This window comes from Clytia hemisphaerica, unplaced genomic scaffold (assembly GCF_902728285.1).
Source record: "Clytia hemisphaerica strain Z4C2 unplaced genomic scaffold, Clytia hemisphaerica genome assembly, whole genome shotgun sequence".
In the NCBI taxonomy this organism is placed as follows: domain Eukaryota; kingdom Metazoa; phylum Cnidaria; class Hydrozoa; order Leptothecata; family Clytiidae; genus Clytia; species Clytia hemisphaerica.
In genome coordinates, this window is record NW_027104188.1 from 19458 (window position 1) to 42843 (window position 23386).

General features: G+C 35.1%; 7 protein-coding genes and 1 pseudogene across 9 annotated transcripts; 1 reads left to right on the forward strand and 7 right to left on the reverse strand.

The window, feature by feature from the left end:
* Positions 1-1184: 1184 nt before the first annotated feature.
* Positions 1185-3927, reverse strand: LOC136814917 (xaa-Arg dipeptidase-like). Its single transcript, XM_067071341.1, has 4 exons — positions 3599-3927; positions 3184-3396; positions 2609-2878; positions 1185-1564 (listed from the first exon to the last, which is right to left on the reverse strand). The coding sequence occupies exons 1-4, from the start codon at positions 3918-3920 to the stop codon at positions 1185-1187; spliced, it is 1185 nt and encodes a 394-aa protein (XP_066927442.1). The 5' UTR covers positions 3921-3927.
* Positions 3928-4269: 342 nt separating this feature from the next.
* LOC136814926 (xaa-Arg dipeptidase-like) lies at positions 4270-6325 on the reverse strand. Its single transcript, XM_067071351.1, has 4 exons — positions 5969-6325; positions 5461-5673; positions 5034-5303; positions 4270-4691 (listed from the first exon to the last, which is right to left on the reverse strand). The coding sequence occupies exons 1-4, from the start codon at positions 6288-6290 to the stop codon at positions 4312-4314; spliced, it is 1185 nt and encodes a 394-aa protein (XP_066927452.1). The 5' UTR covers positions 6291-6325; the 3' UTR covers positions 4270-4311.
* A 279-nt stretch (positions 6326-6604) lies between these two features.
* LOC136814918 (xaa-Arg dipeptidase pseudogene) lies at positions 6605-6934 on the reverse strand (annotated as a pseudogene).
* A 4985-nt stretch (positions 6935-11919) lies between these two features.
* LOC136814924 (uncharacterized) lies at positions 11920-13853 on the reverse strand. 3 transcript variants are annotated; one of them, XM_067071349.1, is made up of 3 exons: positions 13741-13853; positions 13121-13489; positions 11920-12785 (listed from the first exon to the last, which is right to left on the reverse strand). In XM_067071349.1, exons 1-3 carry the CDS (start codon positions 13796-13798, stop codon positions 12334-12336), a joined length of 879 nt encoding a protein of 292 aa, XP_066927450.1. In that variant the 5' UTR covers positions 13799-13853; the 3' UTR covers positions 11920-12333. The 3 variants fall into 3 exon arrangements, with proteins under 3 accessions (XP_066927450.1, XP_066927449.1, XP_066927448.1); XM_067071348.1 differs by having other exon boundaries at positions 11920-12782; positions 13121-13546; XM_067071347.1 differs by having other exon boundaries at positions 13121-13546.
* Positions 13854-14911: 1058 nt separating this feature from the next.
* Positions 14912-15421, forward strand: LOC136814919 (dynein light chain Tctex-type 5-A-like). The gene has a single exon (XM_067071342.1). It carries the CDS (start codon positions 14912-14914, stop codon positions 15419-15421), a length of 510 nt encoding a protein of 169 aa, XP_066927443.1.
* A 170-nt stretch (positions 15422-15591) lies between these two features.
* On the reverse strand, positions 15592-18254 carry LOC136814931 (xaa-Arg dipeptidase-like). Its single transcript, XM_067071356.1, has 4 exons — positions 17929-18254; positions 17096-17308; positions 16545-16814; positions 15592-16125 (listed from the first exon to the last, which is right to left on the reverse strand). Exons 1-4 carry the CDS (start codon positions 18248-18250, stop codon positions 15749-15751), a joined length of 1182 nt encoding a protein of 393 aa, XP_066927457.1. The 5' UTR covers positions 18251-18254; the 3' UTR covers positions 15592-15748.
* A 106-nt stretch (positions 18255-18360) lies between these two features.
* On the reverse strand, positions 18361-21150 carry LOC136814930 (xaa-Arg dipeptidase-like). The gene is made up of 5 exons (XM_067071355.1): positions 21065-21150; positions 20586-20915; positions 20176-20388; positions 19566-19835; positions 18361-19209 (listed from the first exon to the last, which is right to left on the reverse strand). The coding sequence occupies exons 2-5, from the start codon at positions 20905-20907 to the stop codon at positions 18830-18832; spliced, it is 1185 nt and encodes a 394-aa protein (XP_066927456.1). The 5' UTR covers positions 20908-20915; positions 21065-21150; the 3' UTR covers positions 18361-18829.
* On the reverse strand, positions 21022-23362 carry LOC136814927 (xaa-Arg dipeptidase-like). Its single transcript, XM_067071352.1, has 4 exons — positions 22970-23362; positions 22447-22659; positions 22020-22289; positions 21022-21678 (listed from the first exon to the last, which is right to left on the reverse strand). Exons 1-4 carry the CDS (start codon positions 23325-23327, stop codon positions 21299-21301), a joined length of 1221 nt encoding a protein of 406 aa, XP_066927453.1. The 5' UTR covers positions 23328-23362; the 3' UTR covers positions 21022-21298.
* Positions 23363-23386: the final 24 nt, after the last annotated feature.

Consider the following 23386-nt stretch of genomic DNA (forward strand, 5'->3'; position numbering starts at 1 on the left):
TAAGTCAATCAATAAGAGCTAAATTTACTGTAAAATTTAAATTTAATGTTAATGTATCCATTGTTCTATTCTTTCACCTTCAAAAAATATTACAAAAAGGAAATAAGGTAAATTTTAATACAACAACAATAATTTTTGAGAATTAAAAAAATTTATTTTAAAATTATTGCAAAAATTTTTACTTTTGTCACTTTTTATATGATAGAAAATTCATTAATTATCCGTGAGTGGTGTATGAAATTGGATGTATGAAAATAATGCAAGTTAAAAATTACCAAAGTTTACAATTACAAGTAGACAAAAACATGACAAAAGGACATGGTCCCCGTCACCAGGGGGGGGGGGACACTCATATGATCTGGCCTACGTCATGTGCTGCGCTTAAGGGTGGGGTTTTTCAACATCCCAAAATGCACTGTAAGGGTGTGTTTCTGTGAGATTGCACTGCAAGGATCGAATTTTAAAACAAATCCAAAATAATTGTTAAAAAGAAAGTTTTTTACTTCTCGTTTATTTGAAAAAGTTTCTATAATTACAGCTGACAAGAATAATTTTCTCAGTTTTTCTTTGAAACAGAAAATATCCCAAGCTTCTTCTTTCACGCAGGTTTACAGCTGAGAAATATCGTGCACTATAAATAAGGGTTGGGTAAATCAAGAGAAAATGCACTGAAAGGGTACCTTTTCAGCCATTTTGAACTGCACTGTAAGGGTACGATTTTTAAAAGCAAATTTTGCGCGGCACATACCGTCGTTTCGAAATCGAGTGGCCCCCCCGGGTCATGGCCCCCTCATTATTTTGCAAAGTTATTTTTTTAACTTTAAAAAAGTCTTATATATACCGTTTAGAGGGGTGAAATAAGGATGAAAAGTCGAAAATTTTCTTCGTCGCCTAACCATGGTGTGCGACATATTTTTTTGGCCCCCTCAATTCGACTCGCACGCCGGGAGCAGCCATGCAAAAAGATACAGTAAACAGTTAACTCTCTCTCATTCAAACCTCTACTATTCAAAAATTTAAATAGTTCGAACTAAAATATTAGCCCCCTCAACTGAAAAATTGTATGAAATACTCTCTGTAATTCGAATCTTGCTCTTCTTTGGCCCTTGAAGATTGAATTAGAGAGAGGCAACTGAACATCTGTGTTTTTGGAGGCTTAGCAATCACATGTTCGTTATATTTCATTACGAAAGTAAAGATTCTTTAAAACCTTTCTGAACCTTTTCTAAAAGTCCTTCCTCGCAAACGATATCAATAGCAGTCATTGCCATACTCTTTGCTGAATTCAATGTGGGTAACTGACTTTCTGCAGATCCAGAGGCTTTTGTAAATCCATGGTTGTGGTTTATCTCTTCTGTTTGTATTTTGTAATAAGGATGAATGGACGGTTTTACAACTGAAACGTTCCCCATATCTGTTGCCGCTTGGAAAGTTTCTTTCGCATGGTCGTCTTCAAAAGAAACACCAAGTGATTTTGCATTTTCGATGTAAAGATCGATCATGACTTCATTTGTGTTGACAGCAGACCAAGAAGGCGCACTTTGCTTCATGGCCATTGTACAGCCTGTGAAAATTTAGAGAGAGAACTTTCCTGAACAATAATTTCTATAATTTCTAAAACTAAAACCATTTTTTAGCATTCAAATTCAAAATTTTAACCTTTCCGCCCCGAAAGACGTATCTGATACGTTCGCCATACGTTCCGAAAGACGTATCTGATACGTTTTTAAGGTGACCTTTATATTTGGTCGGATTACGCCCCAACCGTCAGAGGTACGGTAAAACCGATTAAAAAATCGGAATCAGCGTGAAATTTCCGATAAGAAACAATCGGGGTTTGTTTTGGTATGACGCAACATTTTTCAAAAATAGAAATGGTAGACCAAGCTGTGTTGCGTGATTTTGTGAAACAGGAGGAGGCAGAAAGTTAGCTATGAAAGTAAGGGTTTATAAAAGTGTTTGAGTTTTATTTGGCTTTTCAAAAGTATGGAATTGTATTACCTAACTATAAAGAAACCTTCTAAAGAAAAAAGTATAAGTGTTTTTATCAATTTTTCAGTTCTCTATAATTTTTTGAAGTTTTGCACCAAAAAATGACTTTTCCGCGACATTGTTTTTTCATATACCTTTTGTCTGGCTTCATAATTTCTGTCCAAAATTGTTTGAAGTACTCAGTTAAACATATTTAGAAAGGGGAAAGGTAGGGCTTTCCAAAAATATAAGGGTTTTTTTCTGAAGTTAATTTTACAAAAAGTTATAACGGTTATCGTGAAAATTGCATTTTCATCAAAAAACGTTGCGCGCAGACGGGCTGAAGATGTAAAAATGTTGCGCGCTGGAAAGGTTAAGGTATTTTTTAAGGAAAAAATCTGACATTATTTGAAATCTCCACACTATTCGAAATTTTAAATGTTGAAAAACTCGTCGTCATTGCCCAAAAATCATTATTCACTTTCACATTGCTCCAGACAGGCAGACAGATAGACAAACAAACACTCAAGTATTGTCAAAATTGAGCTGAACTGAAATTAGAAATCAAAAGACACGAATAGGAAAGGTTAATTCTATCGATAAAACTTTTCAGGGGGATTAAAAGATAAATTCAAACCTGTAGCCTGGGCTGCTCCTTCAGCACACGCTCTGAGTCGTTCGACTAAACCTGTAACTTCTTTATCAGTTTGCGCGCGAACGAAATAGAACAATTCCGCGCGTTCAGTGATGATGTTTGGTCTTTCTCCTCCATCCACAATAGTACAATGAATACGATTAGTTGGTTTCATTTGTTGTCGTAACATACTAACGTTATTATAACATGCTACAGCGGCATCTAATGCGTTGATTCCTTCCCATGGCGCCGCTGCTGCGTGTGCTGTTTTGCCTGAGGATAAAGAAAATGTGAAATGAGAAAGGTTATAACGTATAATCTTGCGTTCGAGAGACTTTCAATCCCTTGTGAATTCAATTTTCCCACAAATGAGTGCTTCGGCCATATGTTTCTCTCATATGGTCATCTTCAAAACCAACACCAAGTTTTTTTGCATTTTCATTATAATTCGGCTTCCAAATAAAATTTAAAGATCATGATCAATACAAGAATTTTCATGAGTCATTATCAGATGATCCGTAATAAAATTGTATCTGTAAATCTTCTTTTATCCATGTTTTCATTCAACAGAACCTTACCTTTGAAAACGATTTTGTATTGGGCGACACCAAGTGAAGAGGGGCTTGGTAATTCGTAAGGCGATGGGTGGGTCATCATGCAAATGTCTACTTCATTAAAAACGCCTTTCTCGATCATCAAACACTTTCCACCGCCCCCTTCTTCCGCGGGCGTTCCATAAACGATCAAATTAAAGTTACAACCAGGTTTTGAATCAATCACTGCTTTGAGACCTAGAGTGGGCGATGAGTAGAAATTTAAGCCAAAAATCTTTGCCTTTATACCCTCCAAAAAAGATTTGAAAGTTTGTAGTCTAAAGCCAACCTGCATCAACAATAATTCAATATTTACAGTAGTAAAAAGAATGAAAAATATTTTTCAAGCTATTCTCAATCTTTATTAATCAATAATCCTTTGTGAGTTGATCTTACCTACCTAAAGCAGCTCCGATGCCCGCTTCAGCGATCAAGTTATGACCGCAAGCATGTCCAACTCCAGGTAAGGCATCATATTCACAAATCACTCCAACTTTTATTCCTTCTTTTTTACCATAACGAGCAATAAATGAAGTTTCCAAAGGAGTGCTCTTTGATACTTCAAACCCTTCTTTTTCAAGATATGACGTCAGCAAGGCATGTGCTTTAAATTCTTCGAAATTCACTTCAGGATTTTTCCAAATTTCTTGACTGATATTGTTTAGTTCATCTTTCTTGGAGTCTATGGCTTCGCAAATGATCTGTTTTAGTTTTTCTTTCATTTTTATCCTGAAAAAGAAGCCGATACTTTGTATCAAAACATTAAAACTAATTTGGGGTACAACCATTAAACTATACAACCATGAAGAAGAATAGTAAAACGAGTCTGTAATATATGTCAATTACATTTTGATAGTTTTCAGGTATCATTTTTCACTTACACAAGCTCGATAAAACAATATATCCGACACTCGAAGTAAAAATTCTCTTCCGGCATGCTGAAGCTCTGAAGACAGGAAACATTTTTTAACATATAGGGCTTTGGGTTAAGGAGTCTCGCCAGACAGTGTCATGGATCTTGAAATGAGACATCTGAACACATGGGAAAGAATACCCCTTCTTTGGAGCTTTAGCGTGGGTTGCCGCCAATCCACCATATCGGAAACCATTCAATCAGGAAAGTAAAGATTCTTTGAAGCTTTTCTGAATCCTATCTAAAAGTCCTTTCTCACAAACGATATCAATAGCGGTCATTGCCATACTCTTTGCAGAATTCAATGTGGGTAACTGACTTTCTGAAGATCCAGCGGCTTTTGTAAATCCATGGTTATGGTTTACATCTTCAGATTTTATTTTGTATATAGGGTGTATAGATGGTTTCATTGCTGATACATTTCCCATATCAGTCGAGGCTTGGAATATTTCTCTCATATGGTCGTCTTCAAAAGGAACGCCAAGTGATTTTGCATTTCCGATGTAAAGATCGATCATGACTTGATTTGTGTTGACAGCAGCGTAAAATGGTCCGCTTTTTTTCATCTCCATTGTACAGCCTGAAAAAGCGAGAAAAAAAATGTTTTTGTATTCTATGTTAAAGCTGCAATTTTAGTGTTTCGTGTTGACCAATATGAAGGAAATTCGCAATGTGTAACGAGTGATCCGAAAAAAAGCTTAAGATGTTTTCGACTACTTGAGGCGAAACAAATGCATTAGCTTGATGTTGTCATAATTCAGAAAATACACAAAACCTAATTAAAAATTCCAGCTATAATATTTCAATTTGGATGACCCACTATCCCCTACTTATGAATTTTTTACAAACCAAAACTTATTTATTTCAAAATGTGTTAAAGATAAATCAAAAATGGGTCTGGAAAATGTTCAAAATATGATACCCGTGGCTTGTGCGGCTCCTTCCGCGCACCTTCTGAGTTTTTCGATCAACTTTTCATTGTCTTTATCTTTCTGTGAACGAGTACAATACAATATTTCGGCGCGTTCAGGGATGATATTGGGTCTTTCTCCTCCATCCACAATAGTACAATGAATACGATTAGTTGGTTTCATTTGTTGTCGTAACATACTAACGTTATTATAACATGCTACAGCGGCATCTAATGCGTTGATTCCTTCCCATGGCGCCGCTGCTGCGTGTGCTGTTTTGCCTGAAAACCGGAAAGATTAATAAAGAAAGGATAACAATATGGTTTAAACTCAGTGCCTTAGGAAGTATATGAAAATGCACTCAAAATGAAATTTTATTTGAAGCAATAAAATGAAAAAATCTGTGATTTAACAAAAAATTTAAAAGAAATTTCATACCAGTGAAAACAATTCTATATTGAGAACTAGCTAACCAAATCGGATTTGGAATTTCATATGGCGCAGGATGAGACATCATACAAATATCTGCTTCATCAAAAACGCCCTTTTCGATCATCAAACACTTTCCACCGCCCCCTTCTTCCGCGGGCGTTCCATAAACGATCAAGTGGAAATTACAACCAGGTTTTGAATCAATTACTGCTTTCAATCCTATGGAAAAAAGAGAAGTCATAAATAAAGGTTGTCATTTAAAGTAACTCATACCTTTTGCTTACACAGCATTTTTAAACGCACGAACAAACTTTTTAAATTCATTCAACAAAAACCCACAAATAATTACATTTTAACCAAATCACTGAATTAAATCAAAATTAACCCACTTTAGATAGTGATTAACTTCTACTCACCATCGAAAAAGCTTCTTTTAAGAAGTATAGTTCTGAGAGTCGGACTAAAATAGCGCCGTTTTGATATATTTTTCACACTGGAAGATATAATTCATTACCTAAAGCAGCTCCGATTCCCGCTTCAGCGATCAAATTATGACCGCAAGCATGTCCAACTCCAGGTAATGCATCATATTCACAAATCACTCCAACTTTTATTCCTTCTTTTTTTCCATAACGAGCAATAAATGAAGTTTCCAAAGGAGTGCTCTTTGCTACTTCAAACCCTTCTTTTTCAAGATATGACGTCAGCAAAGCATGTGCTTTGAATTCTTTGAAATTCAACTCAGGATTTTTCAGAATCTCTTGACTAATATTGTTTAGTTCAACCTTCTTGGAATCTATGGTATCGCAAATGATCTGTTTTAGTTTTTCTTTCATTTTTACCCTAAAATAGATACAGTCAATTTCACCCATGTAACAATCAGTCAAGTCAAGTGAAAGACTTTTTTTGTGGCGCTCTAAAAAATATCCGTTAAGAAAAAAGGAACTAGTCTCATGAACAAGCTAGCATTTCACTTCATTCCATTATAAGCCTTACTTTTTGTGGACTGTTAAGTAATCACTAAAAATACCAAAGTTTGAAAAAATTATTACATAAATCGCTACATGTTCAAAATCTTTAAAACGAAGTATTGCAAAACTCAGTAGTTTCATATGAAAAAATCTGATCAAATTCTGCTTCACGAGCCCTTCTACTTCATAGGGGCTGAAGGTTTGGAATCTTCGAAGCTTTTTTGAATCTTTTGTAAAAGTCCCTCCTCGCAAACAATATCAATAGCGGTCATTGCCATACTCTTTGCTGAATTCAATGTGGGTAACTGACTTTCTTCAGATCCAGCGGCTTTTGTAAAGCCATGATTATGGTTTGTTTCTTCTGATTTTATTTTGAAACATGGATGAATAGATGGTTTCATTGCTGATACATTCCCCATATCAGTCGAGGCTTGTAAAAGTTCTCTCATATGGTCGTCTTCAAAAGGAACGCCAAGTGATTTTGCATTTTCCATGTAAAGATCGACCATGACTTGGTTTGTGTTTAGTGATAAACAGGTTAGACAATCTTTAATGAATTTAACTTCACATCCTATAAAAAATCAAATTAGTTTAGTCTGTTAGACCAAAATATCATAACAATACTTCAGTTTGTGAAAAAAGCATGAAACTTTGCACAGACATGCACAATTGTATTCTGAACAACAAGCGATACTTTTATGGACCTACCTGGTTATCAAACTAATCAGTGAACATTGAAACAATGAAACACATAAGACATAACTGGTCAAAATACAAAAAAATAAAGAAAATGAAAGCATATCTATTGAGAGAAACTATCAACACTATTGAAAAAGATTTTTGAAAAAGAAATAAAAAAGCTATTAAGCGCTTTTCTTTATAAAAACCACTATCAGAAAAATGCACAGCTTAATAAAAACTCGAACTCTACCGTGACATTTTCTTCTGTTAGAAAAAATAATAATAAAAAAACAATTTGGCTAATAACATTGATATATACTCATAAATAGTGATTCTTATAGATAAAGATTCGTTTTTCAGCCAAAAAAATAATAAGTGTTTACAGAAAACTCAAATCATTAGACTCCACCGTGACATTTTCATCGTAAAAAATTTAATAAAAATAATAATAATAATATGGCTAAGAACATTGATGTATTCTTATTAAAAGTGGTTCTTATAGATAAAAATACGATTTTTGAGCCAAAAAAATTTTTTTGCAAAAATCTGCTTGAGCCATCCTTTAACTATGATTGTACCCTACTTTCATGCTAAAAATCAGAAAAAATTAATGATCCAATTTTTCACAAAGTCCAAAAAACCCGTTTTTAAGCCGTTTTTTGGCCCAAATTTGGCTAAAAAAATTTTTTTTAGAAAATCGGGCTCCGTCACATTCTTGTTTTCTGTTTTTTTTTTAGATTCGAACGCCAAGGACATTTTGCATTTTACCGTCGCCGGAAGATAAATCATGGAAAAAGATTTCTTCATGGGGCAAAGAAACTTTTCGATTGCATTTGTTGTGTGAAGGTTCCAAAGGAGGTTCTGTTGGAGATATTCATTTCATCCAAGACCATGAAGGATATCTTGTAAGTTTTTAAAACAGATAATAAATTGGGCGTTTTGAACGATTGGCTCGTTATTTGGCCAAATTTTGTTCCTCAAGGCTAATTTGTCAAATACTCTTAGGTGCCAAATAAATGGGCTGCTTCGACTAATGGGAGGGGGGTTGGAAATTTTAATAAACGGGGGGGGGGGGGTCCTAATAAGGTCTGTGGGGGTTGGAAAATTTTAGAAAAATTAACAAGCGGGGGGCCGTTTATTTGGCACCTAAGAGTAGAAGTTTGGCATTTACATATTTGACTAACCTTTAATCAATTTTGGGAAAGTTTAGTTCCTTGCTATGCTAGTGAAAACTAATATAAAATAGAAAAAGGGTTGCCAACCAATATCTCTAGGGCGAAAGGGAGTTAAAGAACTTTTTTTTCGAGACTTTGAAAACGCCATCTTGACCTTATTTGTGCATTAAGAGTATAGCCAATACCGTGTGAAACCAAATTAGAAGTGACACTACTCGCAAAGTGGAACGCCCTGTTATTAACCGAAGGCGGAATGGGTGATTTAGACGATTTAAAACTATGATTTAACTATTGTTAAATAAACAACCACCAAGTCTTTAACTTGGAATTTTCACTAGCAACATATTAACCATTAAAGAACACCCCTTTCTACAGACCCGGTAGGATTTTTTCAGTCAGTGGGGATGAAAATAACGGACTTAAACTAGATAGGGATTGATGTTCCCATATATTTCTTATGTCTGGGGATTTAAATTCTTTTGTTTTTTTTCAAGTCAGGAAATTGAATAGGGATGGGAAAAATAGTAAATATTTTGCAGTGAGGATTGGTTTATTTAATTATTTTCATCGGGGACAAAAATTGGAGGGTAATTTTCCACCGGGGACGATATAAAGACAGTGTGCAGAATTTTATATCTTACAAATTTTTCAGTTCAAATGATCAAATTGAAAAACTTTGATAATTCTTAATCCTTTTTCTTCAGATTGAACAGCCTTCCATGTTTTTAAAGAAAGTTTTACCTTTATTGTCGATTGGGATGAAAGTCTTGTCAACGGCTGCAAAGATTGCTGGAACAGTGATTGGAGCTGGTGGTTTGGTCCCCAATGCGGATGTCTTGAAGACTTTGGCGATTGCTTCTCTTCTACAACAGGTGAAAAGAACTTTATATATTATCATCGTGGAGTGTTTCTTTCTCTTTGTTGTTGATAGAAGTTGAACATTTTTGACAAAAAAACTGTAATCGTAATTTTTTATGTTTCAGGTGCAAGATAGCATTAGAGAGTGCAATTCTCAAGTTGTCGAGAATCCTGAAATTCAGGTCACAACAGGGGCAGCATTACGTTCTTTAGAAGTCTTTTTGAACGAAAATGATGAGTTACGTCATTTTGGTGGATTGCAATCGGTTGCTTGTCCTGATGGACGATGGGCTTGGGTGTGTGACCAACATGCCAAATTCTAAACAACAAAGACATCTATCTAAGATTTAAATCACTTTTTTAACCTATACGCATTGTTTTATATAGAAATGACAGTTACGATATTACGTAATTATGCAAACTCGTCCCAGCCCTCGCATGGATATGTGTCCCAGCCGTAATCTGAATTAGTTTTGTTTAGGTTATTAGTTGTCATAATTTTGATTCATTTTGATTTAGTCTATCATTCGGGCAAAAAGTATGATGGTGAAAGCAGGTACTCGTGTTGAAAGAACCCATAAACCTTTCGAAGGTAGAAGGCAGATACGGAGGCGAGCAAACGTAAAAACTACAAAGTTCCTTCACTTTCCTAAGAGAAAATGTTGAACAGGATAAACTATGTGCCTATGAATAAGGCCGATCTAGGTTAGATGTTTTAATAAAGCCATATCTACATCAAAGGGATAAATCTTCGCGGGCAAACATTTTCGCGAGACAGTTTGAAAATTTTGCGCCCCCTTTTTCATTTAATTTTTGGCAAAATGTTTACCAAAATTTCTATGCTATTGGAAGAAGCTTACCTTAAGTGGATTAATTTTTGCAATTATATTTGGTGATTTTTGCGAGTTTTCCCAAAAATTTGCGAAATCTAATGCTCGCGAGGATTAAATTTAAGAGTTTCACATGTCGTTCCTTTGGTGCTTTGAACTCGATGGTTGGCTTTGGACTGATATGATCTTCATACAGAATTGATATAAAAATAAATCACTTTTGATTACCTAGGAAAGTTTTTCTTTGTGTATAAATTCTGTGCATTTTGATTTAACCTTTCCAGCGCGCAACATTTTTATATCTTCAGCCCGTCTGCGCGCAACGTTTTTTGATGAAAATGCAATTTTCACGATAACCGTTATAACTTTTTGAAAATTTATTCTCAGAAAAAAACCCTTTTATTTTTGGAAAGCCCTACCTTTCCCCTTTCTAAATATGTTTAACTGGGTACTTCAAACAATTTTGGACAGAAATTATGAAGCCAGACAAAAGGTATATGAAAAAACAATGTCGGGAAAAAGTCATTTTTTGGTGCAAAACTTCAAAAAATTATAGAGAACTGAAAAATGGATAAAAACACTTACTTTTTTCTTTAGAAGGTTTTTTTATAGTTAGGTAATACAATTCCATACTTTTGAAAAGCCAAATAAAACTCTAAAACACTTTTATAAACCCTTACTTTCATAGCTAACTTTCTGCCTCCTCCAGTTTCACAAAATCACGCAACACAGCTTGGTCTACCATTTCTATTTTTGAAAAATGTTGTGTCATACCAAAACAAACCCCGATTGTTTCTTATCGGAAATTTCACGCTGATTCCGATTTTTTAATCGGTTTTACCGTACCTCTGACGGTTGGGGCGTAATCCGACCAAATATAAAGGTCAACTTAAAAACATATCAGATACGTCTTTCGGAACGTATGGAGAACGTATCAGATACGTCTTTCGGGGCGGAAAGGTTAAGAATTCTTATGAATCGTAGAATTATTTTTTAAAGGGATTTTATTTTATACCAGTAAATTTTATATTTTTTCATAAAAATGAATTATCGAATTTTATTAAATTCTATGCATCATTCTTGCCGTTGAGATAAATAATCGAGATTTTTTGCCTTTGATGACGAGCTTTCGCAATTAAAAATGAGCGGGGAGGAAAGGGAACTAGTGGTCACAAACATCGGTTCAGGGCTGTATTGAGCAGGGAAATGATCAACAGACCCAAACATGATAAGAATCCTATTTTAAATCCTTCTTTATGAATAATGTATAAGGCATTGGAATACCTTTGCGGGAGACATGTTAACTAAATGAATGGATGTTGCTTCCTTATCCCTAACAACCTAAAACTATAAATGAAATGGTTAAGAATAATTCATAAGCTCGTATATTTTTGTTTTGCTTAAAAATATTTTTCCACTGATCTCGACTTTTTGTTTTTAGACCGGCTGAAAAGAAAAAGGTCGGAAAGAAAAACAAATTTGTAAAGTAAAAGATATATTTTAAGAGAAACAAAATGTTTGATTCAGAAACTATGGAGGATGTGATGAATAGGTTCTCGGAACCTTTAACTGATGATATCACCACAGATGAGTTACAACAAATCTTTTTTGTGATGTATCCCTCAAATTGTCTTCGTAGAGAACACTTCACGGAAGCCGTCAAAACGATTTGTGACGATAACGTTTGCCATCGATCAGATTTTCAAAACGTTTTAAGAGAACTTATTCGACGAATGGAACTACGAGAAATGATCTTTTGGGATTTTGAACTTTTAGATGGTGAAAATCAAGGATGTATTACTTTATCTGACGCGCGAATGTTGTTCCAACAAACACTAGGAGCTACACATTTTGAAAAATATTGGCAAAATTTTGAGGAGAAACGACTAAAAAATTCGTCAAATAAAAATACGGTTTCGTTTGAAGAAATCGAAATTATTTTGTGTGCTGCTGTCCCAGAATAAGATTTTGGTGATGGTAAGAAAATTTTTTATGTAGATATTATTGTAAATTTGTAAGAATTTTGCTGATTATTTATATCATATATTATGAAAAAGAATTTATTAAGAACTTTCCCTGCAAAAACAGATTTATTACAAATCAGTCGTGCACCTGGCCAAGGAACGTTTTGTCGTATATGGGTAGTGTGATGTCCAGTTAAAGCTAAGCAGATATGTTTAGTTCCTATTGTTCATAGCAACATTTTTTCAAACACCACCCATCCTTGTTATAATCAACTGAAAATGTACCTTCTCACAAATTCTGAGGAAGTAACTGTAGTCTTGTCTTTTAAAGAATCTCAATTTCCAAATGCTCAATGGAGTACATTGAATCTCATTGAAAGGTAGATTGATGAAGAGTTTTCTACGCGTAAAACAAGGACACGTGCACACAATGTTCGCCCGAATTATTGAATTCCGCCCAATCCACATAATCTTCACCGAACCATATTTTCCAAACATCACCACCGTTCACTTTCTGTACACCTTGTGAAGTCGGTAGAACCAACTCGTTTGACATGTGATCAAAATCAACCAATAAAATCTCTTTATGGTTTACTCTCGTTTCGAATACATTATCAGGGAATAATGGTCTATCTTGTGAATCTGTTATAAGTGTTAGCACAGTGTTCTCTTTATAACAGCATCCACAAGCCCAACGACTTACGAGTCTTTCACCACAAGCAATGTACCCAGAGACATGTTGCAATTTGACAAACGCGATAGAGCCTGCATCTTTGATCGTAAAGAAACCAGGTGAACTATCTTTTCCTTTGTAACAAACTGGACTGGTTGTCACTTGCTTGTATCCGGCTGCTAGAAAAATAAAGTGATAAAGAATTTCAAAAGGGAATAGTTTTGTCAGGAGAAGCTATCATAATTGAAATCTCTTTACTGTGACTACAGTCAGCCACGAAAGTATGCGAGCACAGTTTTCTCGCATATTTTTTGAATAAAAAGTTACAGAAGGTTTATTTTGGCCGTCTTTTAGAAAATTGAAAGGTCTACCGGTGGACAATCGTAATTTTAATGCGCAATGACAGTCAACCAGTATATTTCAGTTTATTGCTCACACAGAAAAGTTTTGGAGAGTACCATCAAAGGTTTGATATAGGTTTATAGGAGTCAACCAAACTGATAAAAACACGTACCTTTTCTAAGTGTGATTCTGAATGTAGAATAGAGTGGACCATTTTTGATTTGACCTTTTGCGTTGAGGAAGACAGTTGAGACGTAGATAACCATTGACCGTGAGATTTCTTTGATCTCCACCTCCACACTTTTATCTTTGGTGTATGTAACCATGAAACGTAGACCAAACTTGCTGATTCCGTGCTCCGTTACACCAGTATCATCATTCCAGATGGCGTCTATTGAAGAATTTTCATGATCTGCATAGTATACACTTACCCAATCACTATGTTCATCGATATAAGGATACAAGTTCACTTTGATAATGACATCTTCCCCTTTCGTCAATTCGAAGTCTGATTGGGATGGAGCGATATGTCCTCCACGAACTAAACAAATAGTTGGGCGAGAGTATATCCATAACGGATAACTTTGTAAAATACAAACTACAAAGAGAGAAAGGTTTAAGTTTAAAGGAATTAGAGATCAACTGTCCAGTTTGGATATAAAGGTGGAATAAATATCAGAAAATCTGCCAATAACAATTACAATCCAGGCGTTGCTATGATTTCTGGAAGGTATGCATAAGTAAACAAGAGTGTCAGGAAATTGCAGGTCTTTGAATGATTAAAAGATTTACCTGAGCATAAACTTTGAGCAAGCAAAGAAAGCAAAGATAACAATCTAACAGAATTCATCTTTCACTTTCTCGTTTGTTGAAAGTTGTGTTAGTGGTGCAGACTCTACCGACGTTAAAATGCATTTTAAGCATTATTAATGTTTCCGTAGAAATCAAAACAATCAAGCCATCGATATCGTTTCCAATTACAACAAATAAGGATCTTATTTCATGAAATGCGAAATCCCCTAACTTACATACCTAAATTCAGTCAACTCACAGAAAGGGATATAAAAAAAATTTGTCACAATCATCAACGTACCTATTTTTGCCTAAGCATCCTTCTGCTTTCTGCATTCCATTTTTCGTATGTAGAAGCCAAAAAGAGAGCCTACAAGTTTGAAAAACAATTGGAAATATATAAAATTTAAATACTCCTGTCAGAAATACATTGGACCATTCCATTTCATATCCATACAGGGGTGGACGAACATTTCTACCGAGAAGAATTTCCAGGGGTTGTATTTTCACTTTTCCAAGGGGATAAAAAGGTATTCTAAAATTTCCAGGGGTTGAAAGACTTATTTTAGCTCGTCCACCATTCAAGGTATTAAAAGAATCTTTCCAAGGGTATTTTTGCAAATTTTTCCAATTTCCATCCCAGGGTGTAACCACACATTTTCAATTTTTTTGACTTAAAAAGGTTCGTCCACCCCCCCCCCTTGTATGGTTTTTAATGGAGCAGCCCATTCTACTTTCAATGAGTGTCCTTGTTGAGCCATAGGATAAGAAAACATATTATTAAACAGTACCCTTAAACCCCTTAAGCTGTTGGAAAATTCAAGAACCATTTTACTTACTTGACTTGGCTAACTGGAGAGCTCCTCAGGAATCATGTCCACATTTTTATTGTAAACTTTCCCTCTTTTTCTAAAATTCTTATTTTACTTTGTATCACTGTAAAATAATAGAAAAATATATTGAGAAAATATTTCTATCAGAAATTTTTATCAGAAAGAAAAAAAAAAGAGCTTTAAAAACCGCAAAATGAAAAAAAAAAAACAGGATTAGAAAAAAATTGAAAATGGTCTTATGATAGTCTTTGGAAGAAGGAAAAGAAATTTGCACCTTCACAAAACAGGATTGTATAACGCGTAGGGAATTTTTCGAGTTCAAAAAAGGTTTTGGTGAAATGACTTTGCCACCTTCATTCTTGTCATGTCTTACTCCGACCAGCCGCACGGTCTCTCGAGCCAGTAGCGCCGCAGGACACCACGGATATCACTTTTCACGAATCACAACACCTGCATTGCTAATGAATCGATTGAATAAAAAGACGAACAAACAATCAATCGAACGATATCGATTACATCCGATTCGGAAATACGATTCATCTAAAGTTTCCCCGATTATGAAAGATGTTTTGGAAAGCGTATTCAATGATAGAATGAACTACGCAGCTGAGTTGTTTGGAAAGCTCACCAAAATTGCAAGTAATTCCATCAAAGAGAAAGTCAAACATCTTGGATTCAGTCGTTATCGGATCGTCTCGATGGTTCACGTAGGTCAAAATTTACATCAAGGAACTTCGATTGCCAGTAGAACTTTGATGGATAAAGAAAATGATGATTTTACAGAGTTAACGATTGACTATGGACATTTCTTTGTGACTGCTGTTGTGTATGCTGTTTACAAATTGTAAATGGAATGTGGGAAAAAACAAAAATAAAGAAGATTTAGTCAAAGTCTGTTCCAGCCAAAAATGGCAATGGTCACATTTTAATACATTAAAGGAAACCCTGGCTAAAGGAAACCTTGTACAATACAATTTAAAAGAAAAGCCTCAGTTGGAATTATCTTTCCAACGCAGTATTACTTTAATCATTTATTATTTTATTCGAGACCATTTTTTTAGACAATACTTCAGAAATGTAATATATGAATGTGAAACAAGGTTAAAAGATATTCCTATAAAACCTAATACACCAATACCCACAAATTGTAAATCAACTGTTCCATTTCAATGAGCCTACAGTAAGGAATCTTCGAAGCTTTTCTGAACCTTTTCTAAAAGTCCTTCCTCGCAAACGATATCAATAGCGGTCATTGCCATACTCTTTGCTGAATTCAATGTGGGTAACTGACTTTCCGCAGATCCAGCGGCTTTTGTAAAGCCATGGTTATGGTTTGTTTCTTCCGATTTTATTTTATATATAGGGTGTATAGATGGTTTCATTGCTGATACATTTCCCATATCTGTCGAAGCTTGCAATATGTCTCTCATGCTATCATCTTCAAAAGGAACGCCAAGTGATTTTGCGTTTTCGATGTAAAGATCGATCATGACTTGATTTGTATTGACAGCAGCGAAGTAAGGACTTGATTCAAACATCTCCATAGTACAGCCTATGAAAATTCATAAACACTTCAATCTGTCTACAGGATAACTACTTCTAAAGACGGACCATAAACACACAACATTTTAAGCTGCCCCGGGGGGAGCTACTAGGTTTGCGAGGTGACGGGTAAGTCCGAGTCAAAGTTCGAAAATCGACCATTTGAGAGACTACTGAATTTCGACATTTTGCAACCCTTTGAGAGACTATTTTTTCCAATTTTTAGATTTCGTAAGTTTGGGACCCTTTCAGACTCGATTCTTCTACCTTTTGAGAGACTTTCGAGGGTTTAAAAATAGGACCCGTATGGCACGCACATACCCGACATCAATTGTGTCAAAGTAGCCCCTGGGAAGTTGCTTGATCATACAGATTATAGCAGTGAAATCTACAAAAGCTGGTTCATCAAGTAAGAGAGAAATTTCTAACCTGTAGACTGGGCTGCTCCTTCAGCGCACGCTCTGAGTCGTTCGACCATACTCGCGACTTCTTTATCAGTTTGCGCGCGAACAAAATAAAACATTTCGGCGCGTTCAGGAATGATATTTGGTCTTTCTCCTCCATCCACAATAGTGCAATGAATACGATTAGTTGGTTTCATTTGTTGTCGTAACATGCTAACGTTATTATAACATGCTACAGCGGCATCTAATGCGTTCATTCCTTCCCATGGCGCCGCTGCTGCGTGTGCTGTTTTGCCTGAGGAGAGAAAAGAATACATTAATTATAAGTAAAATATAAAAATATAGATTTGGAAGATTTTCTTCGTAAGAATGAGATATTCTAATGTATTATCACGTATTTACACGTGCAGAAAAATTCAAATGTTATTGCCCAGTCATTAGTTAGTATTGTAAATTATTCGTCATTTTAGTACTAATCGGATAAAAATACATTTATGGACGATTGGCACTTAAGCTGTAGGCCTAAGTTTAGTTTTATATAAAAAATAGATATTTATTACCATAAAAAAATGCTACCTTTGAAAACGATTCTGTATTGGGCAACACCAAGCCAAGAAGGGCTCGGAATTTCATATGGCGCAGGATGACTCATCATGCAAATATCTGCTTCATCAAAAACGCCTTTTTCGATCATCAAACATTTTCCACCGCCCCCTTCTTCCGCTGGCGTGCCATAAACGATCAAGTGGAAATTGCAATCAGGTTTTGAATCAATCACTGATTTCAATCCTGGAGTAGGGAAAAAGATATAAAGAATATTCATCAGCTTATCAATTCACAATCCATTGATTAAAATTTCTTGAAAAATTGACAGTGAAGAAGAAAAATAAAAGTAAAAAGAAAATATATTTTCTACTGGTTTGATAAAATGGCACAAAAACTAGGTTTTTTTTGCTATTTCGGATGAGTTTTGACCATTATACCCAACTTTGGTCCAAAGTAAGTATCATACCAAAAATCTGAATTGAGATTTGGAATCAGAAAGGTTTAAATATTCTAAAAAGTGCTCTTTTGTGAATGTTAAACCAGTAGAAAAATTTTCTTCTTCATTTAATTTTCTTTTTTCCGAATTCTTTATTATATTATAGCATTCTCCTCAAAAATACCTTTCCAACTGTACATACCTTTTTAACATAGCATGAGTGGGTGCTTAGAAAATGTTGAAAAGGTAAAGTGTTCACATACTTTTAAGACATACTTCATGGCTTTAAGGCTGTATCGTCACCTCTTTTCCCAAACATTTACTAGTTACCCTGGTGATCATAACTTTGAATGGTGGGTGAAAAGATGTTTTCAAACTTTTCTGATCAGTTATTTGAATATGGTATTGTTGAACCTGTATTCCCTACCTAAAGCTGCTCCGATTCCTGCTTCAGCGATCAAATTATGACCGCAAGCATGTCCAACTCCAGGTAATGCATCATATTCACAAATCACTCCAACTTTGATTCCTTCTTTTTTACCATAACGAGCAATAAATGAAGTTTCCAAAGGAGTGCTCTTTGCTACTTCAAACCCTTCTTTTTCAAGATATGACGTCAGCAAGGCATGTGCTTTAAATTCTTCGAAATTCACTTCAGGATTTTTCCAAATTTCTTGACTGATATTGTTTAGTTCATCCTTCTTGGAGTCTATGGCTTCGCAAATGATCTGTTTTAGTTTTCCTTTCATTTTCTACCCTGAAAAAAAAAACGGACAAGATAACATTGAAGCTTTCTTATAAAAGTTTTCAAATAAATTTAAGCCAATCAATAAGAGCTAAATTTGCTGTAAAATTGAAATTTAGTGTTAATGTACTATTCTTTCACATTCAAACAAATTACAAATTTTAGTACAACAATAATAATTTTTCGAAAATTAAAAGTTTTATTTTATTAAAAAACGTTGCAAAAATATTACTTTTGTCGCTTTTTATATGATAGAAAATTCATAAATTACCCGTGAGTGGTGTATGAAATTGGATGTGTGAAAAAATGCAAGTTAAAAATTACAAGTTTACTATTACAAGTGGACAAAAACATGACAAATAGATACAGTGAACAGTAAACTCTCTCTCATTTGAAAAAGTAATTCGAACTAAACTATTACCCCCCTCAACTGAAAAATCGTATTAAATACTCTCTGTAATTCGAATCTTTCCCTAATTGAGAAAATTCTTTCTTTGTTTGTCCCTTGAAGATTGAATTAGAGAGAGACAACTGAATATCTGTGTTTTTGGAAGCTTAACAATCACATGTTCGTTATATTCCATCACGAAAGTAAAGATTCTTTAAAACCTTTCTGAACCTTTTGTAAAAGTCCTTCCTCGCAAACGATATCAATAACGGTCATTGCCATACTCTTTGCAGTATTCAATGTTGGTAACTGACTTTCTGCAGATCCAGCGGCTTTTGTAAATCCATGGTTGTGGTTTATCTCTTCTGTTTGTATTTTGTAATAAGGATGAATGGACGGTTTTACAACTGAAACGTTTCCCATATCTGTTGCCGCTTGGAAGGTTTCTCTCGCATGGTCGTCTTCAAAAGAAACACCAAGTGATTTTGCATTTTCGATGTAAAGATCAATCATGACTTGATTTGTGTTGACAGCAGACCAAGAGGGCGCACTTTGCTTCATGTCCATTGTACAGCCTGTGAAAATTTAGAGAGAGAACTTTCCTCTGAACAATAATTTCTATAATTTCTAAAACTAAAAACCATTTTTTGGCATTCAAATTCAAAATTTTAGGTATTTTTTAAGGAAAAAATCTGACATTATTTAAAATCTCCACACTATTCCAAATTTTAAATGCTGAAAAACTCGTCGTCATTGCCCAAAAATCATTATTTACTTTCACATTGCTCCAGACAGGCGGACAGATAGACAAACAAACACTCAAGTATTGTCAAAATTGAGCTGAACTGAAATTAGAAATCAAAAAACACGAATAGGAAAGGTTAATTCTATCGATAAAACTTTTCAGGGGGATTAAAAGATAAATTCAAACCTGTAGCCTGGGCTGCTCCTTCAGCGCACGCTCTGAGTCGTTCGACCATACTCGCGACTTCTTTATCAGTTTGCGCGCGAACGAAATAGAACAATTCGGCGCGTTCAGGGATGATATTGGGTCTTTCTCCTCCATCCACAATAGTGCAATGAATACGATTAGTTGGTTTCATTTGTTGTCGTAACATACTAACGTTATTATAACATGCTACAGCGGCATCTAATGCGTTGATTCCTTCCCATGGTGCCGCTGCTGCGTGTGCTGTTTTGCCTGAGGAAAGAGAAAATGTGAAATGAGAAAGGTTATAACGTATAATCTTGCTTTGGAGAGACTTTCAATCCCTTGTGAATTCAATTTTCCCACAAATGAGTGCTTCGGCCATATGTTTCTCTCATATGGTCATCTTCAAAACCAACACCAAGTTTTTTTGCATTTTCATTATAATTCAGCTTCCAAATAAAATTTAAAGATCATGATCAATACAAGAATTTTCATGAGTCATTATCAGATGATCCGTATTAAAATTGTATTGAAAACCCCATGGAAAATGTTCTTTCCATCTTTAAACACACTCTTCTTTGATACATATTTTCATTCAACAGAGCCCTACCTTTGAAAACGATCTTGTATTGGGCGACACCAAGTGAAGAGGGGCTTGGTAATTCGTAGGGCGATGGGTGGGTCATCATGCAAATGTCTGCTTCATCAAAAACGCCTTTCTCGATCATCAAACATTTTCCACCGCCCCCTTCTTCTGCTGGCGTTCCATAAACGATCAAATTAAAATCACAATCAGGTTTTGAATCAATTACTGCTTTGAGACCTAGAGTGGGCGATGAGTAGAAATTAAAGCCAATAATCTTTGCCTTTACTCCTTCAAAAAAGATTTGAAAGTTTGCAGTCTAAAGCCAAACTGCGTCAACAATAATTCAATATTTACGGTAGTAAAAAGAATGAAAAATATTTTTCAAGCTATTCTCAATCTTTACTAATCAATAATCATTTGTGAGTTGATCTTACCTAATGCTGCTCCGATCCCCGCTTCAGCGATCAAGTTATGACCGCAAGCATGTCCAACTCCAGGTAATGCATCATATTCACAAATCACTCCAACTTTTATTCCTTCTTTTTTTCCATAACGAGCAATAAATGAAGTTTCCAAAGGAGTGCTCTTTGCTACTTCAAACCCTTCTTTCTCGAGGTAAGACGTCAGCAAGGCATGTGCTTTAAATTCTTCGAAATTCAACTCAGGATTTTTCCATATTTCTTGACTAATGTTGTTTAATTCATCTTTCTTGGAGTCTATGGCTTCGCAAATGATCTGTTTCAATTTTTCTTTCATTTTCTACCCTGAAAAACAAGCCGATATTTTGTATCAAAACATTAAAACTAATTTGGGGTACAACCATTAAACTATACAACCATGAAGAATAGTAAAATGAGTCTGTAATATATGTCAATTACATTTTGATAGTTTTCAGGTATCATTTTTCACTTACACAAGCTCGATAAAACAATATATCCGATACTCGAAGTAAAAATTTTCTTCCGGCATGCTGAAGCTCTGAAGACATTGAAACATTTTTTAACATATAAGGCTTTGGGTTAAGGAGTCTCGCCAGACAGTGTCATGGATCTTGCAATGAGACATCTGAACCCATGGGAAAAAATTCCCCCTTCTTTGTAGCTTTAGCGTGGGTTGCCGCCAATCCACCATATCGGAAACCATTCAATCAGGAAAGTAAAGATTCTTTGAAGCTTTTCTGAATCTTATTTAAAAGTCCTTTCTCACAAACGATATCAATAGCGGTCATTGCCATACTCTTTGCAGAATTCAATGTGGGTAACTGACTTTCTGAAGATCCAGCGGCTTTTGTAAATCCATGGTTGTGGTTTACATCTTCAGATTTTATTTTGTATATAGGGTGTATAGATGGTTTCATTGCTGATACATTTCCCATATCAGTCGAGGCTTGGAATGTTTCTCTCATATGGTCGTCTTCAAAAGGAACGCCAAGTGATTTTGCATTTCCGATGTAAAGATCGATCATGACTTGATTTGTGTTGACAGCAGCGTAAAATGGTCCGCTTTCTTTCATCTCCATTGTACAGCCTGAAAAAGCGAAAAAAAATGTTTTTGTATTCTATGTTAAAGTTGCAATTTTAGTGTTTCGTGTTGACCAATATGAAGGAAATTCGCAATGTGTAACGAGTGATCCGAAAAAAAGCTTAAGATGTTTTCGACTACGTGAGGCGAAACAAATGCATTAGCTTGATGTTGTCATAATTCAGAAAATACACAAAACCTAATTAAAAATTCCAGCTATAATATTTCAATTTGGATGACCCACTATCCCCTACTTATGATTTTTTTACAAACCAAAACTTATTTATTTCAAAATGTGTTCAAGATAAATCAAAAAATGGGTCTGGAAAATGTTCAAAATATGATACCGGTGGCTTGTGCGGCTCCTTCCGCGCACCTTCTGAGTTTTTCGATCAACTTTTCATTGTCTTTATCTTTCTGTGAACGAGTACAATACAATATTTCGGCGCGTTCAGGGATGATGTTTGGTCTTTCTCCTCCATCCACAATAGTGCAATGAATACGATTAGTTGGTTTCATTTGTCGTCGTAACATACTAACGTTATTATAACATGCTACAGCGGCATCTAATGCGTTGATTCCTTCCCATGGCGCCGCTGCTGCGTGTGCTGTTTTGCCTGAAAACCGGAAAGATTAATAAAGAAAGGATAACAATATGGTTTAAACTCAGTGCCTTAGGAAGTATATGAAAATGCACTCAAAATGAAATTTTATTTGAAGCAATAAAATGAAAAAATCTGTGATTTAACAAAAAATTTAAAAGAAATTTCATACCAGTGAAAACAATTCTATATTGAGAACTAGCTAACCAAATCGGATTTGGAATTTCATATGGCGCAGGATGAGACATCATACAAATATCTGCTTCATCAAAAACGCCCTTTTCGATCATCAAACACTTTCCACCGCCCCCTTCTTCCGCTGGCGTTCCATAAACGATCAAGTGGAAATTACAACCAGGTTTTGAATCAATCACTGCTTTCAATCCTGGAGTAGGGAAGAAGATATGTCATAAATAAAGGTTGTCATTTAAAGTAACTCATATCTTTTGCTTACACAGCATTTTTAAACGCACGAACAAACTTTTTAAATTCATTCAACAAAAACCCACCAAAAATTGCATTTTAGCCAAATCACTGAATTAAATCAATGCCAAAATTAATCCACTTTAGATAGTGATTAACTTCTACTCACCATCGAAAAAGTTTCTTTTAAGAAGTATAGTATAGTTCTGAGAGTCGGACTAAAACAGCGCCGTTTTGATATATTTTTCACACTGGAAGATATAATTCATTACCTAAAGCAGCTCCGATTCCCGCTTCAGCGATCAAATTATGACCGCAAGCATGTCCAACTCCAGGTAATGCATCATATTCACAAATCACTCCAACTTTTATTCCTTCTTTTTTTCCATAACGAGCAATAAATGAAGTTTCCAAAGGAGTGCTCTTTGATACTTCAAACCCTTCCTTTTCGAGGTATGACGTCAGCAAAGCATGTGCTTTGAATTCTTTGAAATTCAACTCAGGATTTTTCAGAATCTCTTGACTAATATTGTTTAGTTCAACCTTCTTGGAATCTATGGTATCGCAAATGATCTGTTTTAGTTTTTCTTTCATTTTTACCCTAAAATAGATACAGTCAATTTCACCCATGTAACAATCAGTCAAGTCAAGTGATAGACTTTTTTTGTGGCGCTCTAAAAAATATTCGT